Source organism: Colletes gigas, unplaced genomic scaffold, assembly GCF_013123115.1.
Source record: "Colletes gigas isolate AHSC1104 unplaced genomic scaffold, ASM1312311v1 Colletes_gigas_Sc00031, whole genome shotgun sequence".
Lineage (NCBI taxonomy): Eukaryota > Metazoa > Arthropoda > Insecta > Hymenoptera > Colletidae > Colletes > Colletes gigas.
In genome coordinates, this window is record NW_025106660.1 from 1,483,387 (window position 1) to 1,491,579 (window position 8,193).

General features: G+C 48.7%; 1 protein-coding gene across 1 annotated transcript; it reads left to right on the top strand.

The window, feature by feature from the left end:
* Positions 1-617: 617 nt before the first annotated feature.
* LOC122401981 (knirps-related protein-like) lies at positions 618-5,588 on the top strand. The gene is made up of 2 exons (XM_043404464.1): positions 618-695; positions 4,407-5,588. The coding sequence occupies exons 1-2, from the start codon at positions 618-620 to the stop codon at positions 5,586-5,588; spliced, it is 1,260 nt and encodes a 419-aa protein (XP_043260399.1).
* The last annotated feature ends 2,605 nt before the right edge of the window (positions 5,589-8,193 follow it).

Consider the following 8,193-nt stretch of genomic DNA (forward strand, 5'->3'; position numbering starts at 1 on the left):
CCCCACACGACCCCTTCTGTGCATTTGTGCTCTCCTCGGTATTCTATCTGTTTACAAACTCTGTCTCCCAATTGTGTAAAATCCCCAGCGTACGTTCGGGCGTTGAAAAGCGAGACAAAGCGAGGAACACGGGCAGCGAGGTGTGAAAACGAGACAGCGGGGCCCCGATTTGTTTTCCGGACGAGCGGCCAAAGAAGGCGAAATGAATTAGCACGACGAAGAAGGAGAAAAAGAGAGAAAAGTAACAAGTGCACGGAGGGTTTTCCGCTCGTTGAACGTAACACGCACCGCTTTGCCACGATCCAGCGATTCGCGCAAACCGACGGATTGCGCAACGAGCTTCTTCTCTTTCTCAATCATGCGATCGGTCGTAGGCGCACGATAAGGCTTGCATTGTGATTTCGACGAACGCTAGGAATACACACGACGTTACGCGACGTTACGACGGTGTTTGCGACCGATTTTGTTTTCCCTCGGTTTCGTCGTTCACCGTAACGGACGCTCGCAATTGTCGCGTGAATTACGGATCGTGGTATCGATACGCGGATAAAACGCGGCCCCGGCCGTTGCTATCGCCAAGACGGACATTCAAAGAAAGCCATTATTTTCTGTTGCAGATGAACCAACAGTGCAAGGTGTGCGGTGAGCCCGCGGCCGGCTTCCACTTTGGTGCATTCACCTGCGAGGGCTGCAAGGTGAGTCTTCTCTCGGCATTTTATTTTTTACGCGGAGATAAAACGAAACTTCTTTCGGGTCTTGAAAAAACGGTTAACCGGAATTATATCACAACCGACGGAACGTTTCTTTTAATGTTTCGGGCAGCGCAGATAACAATGTTCGGAAACGGATTACGGGGGAACCTCCATTATCCGTATTAACTGCTTGTAAGACGCGATATAAATTGTGAGATAAAATTGGGATGTGCATCGTAGCACGAAGAAAAGAAATTAACTGTTCAAGATGCTACATACTGTTACTATTGTCGCGTTGTACTTAATTGATTTATCTCTGCTGATATCGAGCCGAGAGGAGATCGAGCAGCGTGACCATCGCGGGGAGGAAAAATGTCAACGATCGGTAGCGAGGACCGCGTCGCGTCTAAAATTTTCCCGACCGTTTTTTTCATCCTTTTTTCCATCGTTTCGGCAATTTATCGACCGGCGATCTTTTCCGCGATTTCGCAAAACTGAGAACCGTCGATCGCTTTCACGAACCGCTTCGTGGCCGAGGTTAAACGTTTGACTAGGCATGCGTGTCAATCGATCTCCCGAAAGTAACCGCATTTGGTGAAGCCATTGTACGGCTGTTACGTAAAGATAACCAAGTTTCAGGCTTGAAAGGGTGCACTTTCGATGTGGCCACTCTAAAAGTTCACGCTTAAAAAAGAAAAATCGAGATAAAGTGAGCGAACAGCAAAATCACGTACACGTGACGACGGCCATCGAAGTATCGACGCGAGCGATTACGATAGATTTTTCCTGCTTGAAATGAGTCACAGATTTGTTCACGCGCCACGAGATATTTACCGAATAATTATATAAATCGCTCTTGCACCTTGCTTCCTACAAGTTAGGCTGCAGCGTGCGTACGACAAACCGTAATTACGATCTAAAACCTAGTCTCGATACGCAAACACTGGAAATCGCGTAGAAAGTTGACCGATTCCTATCGTGGAGGCCTCTTCGTGCGACTCTCTAATCGAAATTTAAACAAAATTTGGATGGATCGAATGCGAATTTAGTTGGGCCCGTAGTACAAAGTTCCGCGTCTCTTGTACGGGCCGCGAGTCGAGCGTAAAGGCGAACGGTGCCGTGAGGAGCAGAGCGGCGCGAGGGGGGAGCTGACATGCTACGATGGGCCTGAAAACGAAAATAACGAAACGAAACAATGTCGAGCTGACGTAACGGTGAACTAGGGCGGAAACAATTGTGGCAGACAAGTGCGAAGCGCCGGAAGCACCGCCTCGAAGCGGCCCCGGGGGAGATCCGAACGAGCGAATTGACGAAACGTGCACGTGCTCGCTCGTGCACAATGTCTTCGCGTAGATCTGTCCCACGATCGCGCGCTAGTCCCTATTATAAAGGTGAAACCCGAAGAGCGGGGTCCTTGGCGCCGAGGCCCGATGCTCGACCGAGCGGTTCGCGGTTTATCGGGTCCGCGTAAAAAAGCAGAAAACCAACGGAAACGATACAATGGTTCGTTATCCATCCATTGAGAACGAATTTCAACCTGTCGGTTCTCCATTTTTCCCCCTCTCTCTCTCTCACTCTCTCTCTCCTCTCTTCTCGTCTCTTCGACGTTGCGGTGTGAGTCAGAGATACGCTTCTTACGCCAAGAAAGTTCACCGTGGCGTAATTAGCCGGTCTATTTATCGGCGGGTCAGAGTTTTCGAAAGGAAACCGTAACAATCGCTGGAAGGTTCGACGATGAAAAGGCGCGACGGCGATGTTTCAAAGTGGAGCCGTTTGCATAACTCCCGGCGTGTGCTCCGGCGGACGAGGAACGAGGGGGGCGAGAGGGGGGAGGGGACCCACCAGAGGCACGTAATAACGGTAGCATTTTCTCGATTGTGTCATCGCTCCTGAAGCGTCGCGCGTATTCCCGTGGCGGTCCCCTTGCCCCCGCCGTCAGAACGGGCCCGACATTAGACGTTACGCTCAGACACGACTGAACGACGACGCCGAGGACGACGACGACGGCAGACGGCAAAGACAAGTGGAACACGGTGGGTCTCGGCAACGCGCGCATCGGGACCACTGGGCCGCAGGATAGAGCTCGTTTTCGGAACAAACGAACCAGAAACGATTAATAATATGGCGTGCGTACGAGCAGAAAAAGCGAAAGTGGACGCGCGGCGTGCGTCGGTCGCGTCCTCCGTTCAATGGCTGATCATTACCGCGAAGGGCGACATTTTACAGCGGGTTACGCAGGAAGCTGTAGGTGTTTCGGAGCAATCGACTTTAAATACATAGTTCGGCCCGCGAGGCTGCTCCGATGTCTGTTATAACGAACGAGGTCTTAAATTGTGCGCGCGTTTCGTAAGACGCCTGTCGGCCTGTTTCACTCTCTTGCTAGAACAACCGCGAACGACTCGAACAACTTCCAATTCGCGAAAACACGATCCCCGTGAAATTTGAACTCGATTAAAAGACGTCCCTGGAATATCCAAAACTAAATAAGCTCGCGTCTGCTAAAAGTTTTGTGTCCACTGGTATGGAAACGATCTTGCGATACCCAAGAACGCATTCGATTACAATAGCTTTTGCAATTGTTTTCCCTGAGGCCATGTGGCCGGGCCCAGCCATGCGTATTAGGGTACTCCGAAATTATAGATGGTTGAAATTTGTTTTCGAGAGCCTCGGGCCAAACAGCCGAAGAAGCTATTTCAATCGAACGTCATCCTTATTGAAAGACCACGTTTGTACCAGCAGATACAAAGAAAATTAATACCGCGTAGGTGGACAAATTTGACTCGCCATTTGGCGGCTTTGGGACTCGTCTTTTATAAATAGGAACCATTCTGGGACGCGAGGAAGAAAAAACTTGTGCACAATAGACACGCTTAGGTGTACAGTAAGTCCTTGAGTTGCGCGAAATCATAGATATACGACTGTGCCCCCACTTGGGTCCTTAAACATAGTTTGTATGCGTGCATGTATAGATACAGTTACGGACCCCACTTAACGCTCGGGATACGTTCTTAAAATTTAGAACGTTGAGCGAAACTGCGCTAAGCAGAGTCATTTTAACCTTACGTAAATATGGATAGGTGAAAACACAAACATTCTTATAGTGGACGTTGCTAAATTTAAAGATGCACTTATATCAGTTTCACGTTTGCCTACTTCTAACCATCTTAACACCTGCAACTTTTATCCATCTTTATTTTTTATATAACGAAACTTATCGCTCTCTAAATGTTCGATTATCTCGAATACGAGTGGACCGAAACTGTTGAAATTTCGTACAACTTTCGTATAGAACGAACCAACCGAACAAGGACAAGCTGTAATCGAAAAGAAATGACGCGAGAATACACACGCGAATGAAAGAGGACTCTCTACCTCGAACACGAAAGCCAGCGGTGTCGGAATCACGGAATTGCACCATTTGGGCAATTAGCGCGAACACAGTAGGCCGCACGCGCCCACACCGGTTGGTTCCCCGTCGTACAACATGAATGAGACAACGAGAGCACGCTGTTGCGGACTAACGACTTTTCTGTACTCGTTACGAGCATTATGCTATCGCTGCAGACGGCGCGCATCCTCCAAGAGAATCTTCCAACTCTCGATTTACATTTAAAGCGACGTATTCTTCGAAACGAGGCGAGCGAAATTGTATTTTAATCGTTTTAGACGTTATTATCGCGTTAGTAATAAAAAACTTTTCTCTGTGTGTTTCAGTCCTTTTTCGGGAGATCGTACAATAACCTGAGCAGCATCTCGGAGTGCAAGAACGGTGGCGAGTGCGTGATCAACAAGAAGAACCGAACTGCCTGCAAGGCCTGCCGTTTGAGAAAGTGCCTTCTCGTGGGCATGTCGAAGTCCGGCTCTCGGTACGGTCGCAGGTCGAACTGGTTCAAAATCCACTGTCTCCTGCAAGAGCAACAGCAGCAACAGCAACAACAACAGCAACAACAACATCATTACCAGCAAAGTCTGCCTAATCCGCAACTGGCGCAGCAGCAACGGAAACCGATGAGCCCGCCCATCGGGATTCACGCTGGCCAACGGAAGGACGACGTCCTGATGCTGGGTCTGGACGACTACAAGAACTCCACTTCGCCCAGCATCAGCTCGCCGGAGTCGCACAATAGCGACAGTTCCGTGGAGATATCCGAGAGACGAGCAGCCTTTTCGGGACACCCGGGTTTCAGACCCCTGCACTCGCACCTGCAACCCTCCGTGGCCGATCTGTCGGCCCTCAGCAAAGAAATGATGAGTCTACCCCTCGGTTTCCACCTGGGTGGCATGTCCCTGATACCACCAGCTTTTCTACCACCCCCCAGCCTCACCATGTTCTCCCCTTACCATCTGTACGCGACGTCTCACGGAGCCTCTCATCCGTTGGTACCCAATCACTCCTCCACCCTCCTTCGACACTCGCCCGTGATCGAAGACGCTACAAACACGATTTCCGCCACGACCGCTACCACCACCACGACCATCAGCCTCGACAACAAGGACTCGTGCGAGACTAACAATAACAACAACGATAGATACGCGCACAACCACAACGTACAGACGTCGAGGCACAGTTCGTCGCCGGGAACGGAAGTCGGCGAAACGTATACAAAGCGATTCTATTTAGACGCGGTGTTGAAGAGCCAACGAACGCACGCGACGAGTTCCCCGGGTTCTATCAAAGGACATTCCGAGAACGGTTCTCCGGTTTGCAGTCCGAAATCCGAAGCGGACTGCCTCCCGCCCCAAGACAACCCGATGGATCTCTCCATGAAGTCTGTCACCACGCCCTGCAAGGACGACACAGAGGACGATGAGATCGACATGGAGAGCGTCAGTGATCGGGACAGTCCTCCCCTGAAAAGGAAACCGGCGCCTATAGACCTAACGACGAGGTCCTAGAGGAAACGGAACTTTCGACCAGCGTCAAGCTGTAGGAGAAGCTGAAGTTCGGAACAATTATCTTCGAGTGAAAAGTCGTCGCCAGTTCACAAGAAAGGGACACGTGATATTGCGATCAATGGAGGTAGGCGCACTTTGAGCACAGGGTGGCGTGATGCAGTTATTGTTATGGAAATTGGCGTCTAATTCCTGAGTCACTTACAAAAACTAACTTGTTGGTGAAATTGTGGAAACATTGAAAATTAAATTGCTTCACACGAATCGACTGTACTCCTGTTTGGATCGCATGTCGAGGTCGAGTAGAGTCTATAAATAAATTTACATAGTAATGACGTTTCAAGTATTTTATGACTCGTTAAATGTATTTTATAGCTTGATGATCTATACAATGTCATTGGTACATAAACTTCTTTGCAAGCCCCATTGAAACACGGAAAGCGATCCAAGGTCTCGTCCTGTTAGGAATAGGGTTGAAAACTACTGCGCTGCGCCACCCTGTGCTCGGTGCAGCCTAGTCTAACGATTGTATTTTTTTGTTATCCGTTGTCGTACGTCGATTAAAAGACTCAACGGGCGAGCAACGATTCCGAGAACCGTGCGTTGTCCTTAATTGCATTCTTGCCCGAGCAGGAATTATCCGATCGGGCCCGATCGTTCGCGTGGAGACAAATCATTCGCGCCCGAATCGTTAAACGCGATTCGCGCCAACCAGCGAACGCAATCTCGCGTAAATATCCGTGGCCGCGCGTCGGTTGGAAGAATGAAGGATTAACGTCTCAATTCCGGGTAATCACGGCGAGGATCGCGAGTCGCCGATCGATGGCTGGTTGCGCAAAAGCCAATCGACTTTAACGAGAGTCCTCCGCTTTAATTAACGAGCGCGCGCTCGCGGTAATCGTGCGAGAGAGAGGGAGGGAGGACGCGTTCGCAGAAGCGGGAGAGCGACGTCTGTGGAACGGCGGTGCATCGGTTGATAAACACGTCAAACTGCGGGGTGCACGTGTTCGGAACGTGCGTTACAAACCGGCGTACACGTGTAGAACGTTGCAAACCGCTTTATCTTACAAGCGTTCGACGCCTGCCAATGTAAACGCCTCCGTCGCCGCCGCTCTGCCGCCTCTTCTCTGCTTTTGTCCCGCGCGTATTTGCACTCGCGCCGCGAAGAATCTCCGTCGTTATGAGGATCGCGACCCGTCCAACCCCGGCCGTATCCGATGGAATCCATGACGAATCCCGCGATTAGAGGGAGCACGGGAATTTCGCCCGAAATTCCTGTGCTCCATCCCTTGGACCGACGGGATCCTTCCTACAAACCGCGTGGACGATACTTTTCCAGCCCCTCGGGCCCGCACGGTTCGAGCCTAGACCCGTCGAACACAGATTTGCTTTTAGCACGCCACCGAGGCCCATCCGCGACTCGCGCTCTCGAGCATAAGGCCTCTCGCAGATCAAGAAAGGCCCGGGTCACTTACCTCTCAGAACGCCCCGGTATATTAAAAAGAACCTCTTTTTTCTTAATAAGTAGTATTTTTGATACTATGCAAGAGTAATATTGCATTTTGTCCTTGGATCTACAAGTTGGACTATTCAAATATTTTAGACAAATTTTACCTAGCAGATCCAAGACGAAACGCAGTAACCGACTACCACTATTACCAAATCATGAATTACGAAAGCATAAAAATCTCACAACAACCTTTCTTGTACGAACTCGAGGCCTAGGCTTGCTCTCGAAATTTAAGTAGCAGAGTGGATCATGACAATTTCGATACAACGAAAAATGTACAGCGTTTAACGTCCCGCCAGACGTTAGCGAAATTAGCGATCGTGGAACGTTGTTCTATACCCGTATCTACGATTGCGTGTATATATTATAGAGACTGTAAATATAGAAGCGTGTATGTTTTCATAAGATATATTTTACATTTATCGTAACGTTAATCGCGTCCCTTAATTGTTTACGCGTTACGAGCATCGCAACGAAGAAGATGTTGTTAATGGTTTTATGTACACTTATGCTTTGTTAGGTACTCTTGTTATCGAGGATTATCGAGGTAGTCAATAAATGGCCAGTATTTTATTTTATGGTTAATAATTGTTGATCGTATTTAGGTAGCAACTTCGGACACGTGCAATTGTAGATGTATTCTATTTAATTGATCCCCAGTTGCGTGTGGGCACAGATTATGGGGGGCACTTCATTTTGTACCGAAGTACCCCGATTAGTGAATAAGGCGGGGACAAAAGTGTAAATGTTAAATAAGTAGACAAGATTTGCGCGAACGGGACCCGGGCCAGTACTTACTTGTACATAGACCAACGAATTGTACCGTTTTAAATAATTAGAGGATCGCGAGCATGAAGAACAAGAAGAAGAAGAAACAATAGTATGGCTCGTCGAATAGACGATTCTATAATTATCTTGAACGGTGTATTTCATGACTTTAAACGATTATGTAAATCGATCAATTGCGGCATTATTTGCCGTGGCAACGAATTACAAATAGAAATATATTATGATACATTTAATATAATTCTCGGCGTGCACGTTACTCAAATTATGCTTCAGACTGATATACCAATTATAAAGCCATGCTGTTTCACA

Bases quoted from the DNA above. Each gene is read 5' to 3' on its own strand.
- LOC122401981 (XM_043404464.1), top strand. From the start codon at position 618: ATGAACCAACAGTGCAAGGTGTGCGGTGAGCCCGCGGCCGGCTTCCAC. The intron at 696-4,406 runs GTGAGTCTTCTC...TGTGTGTTTCAG, and splicing joins TCACCTGCGAGGGCTGCAAG to TCCTTTTTCGGGAGATCGTA.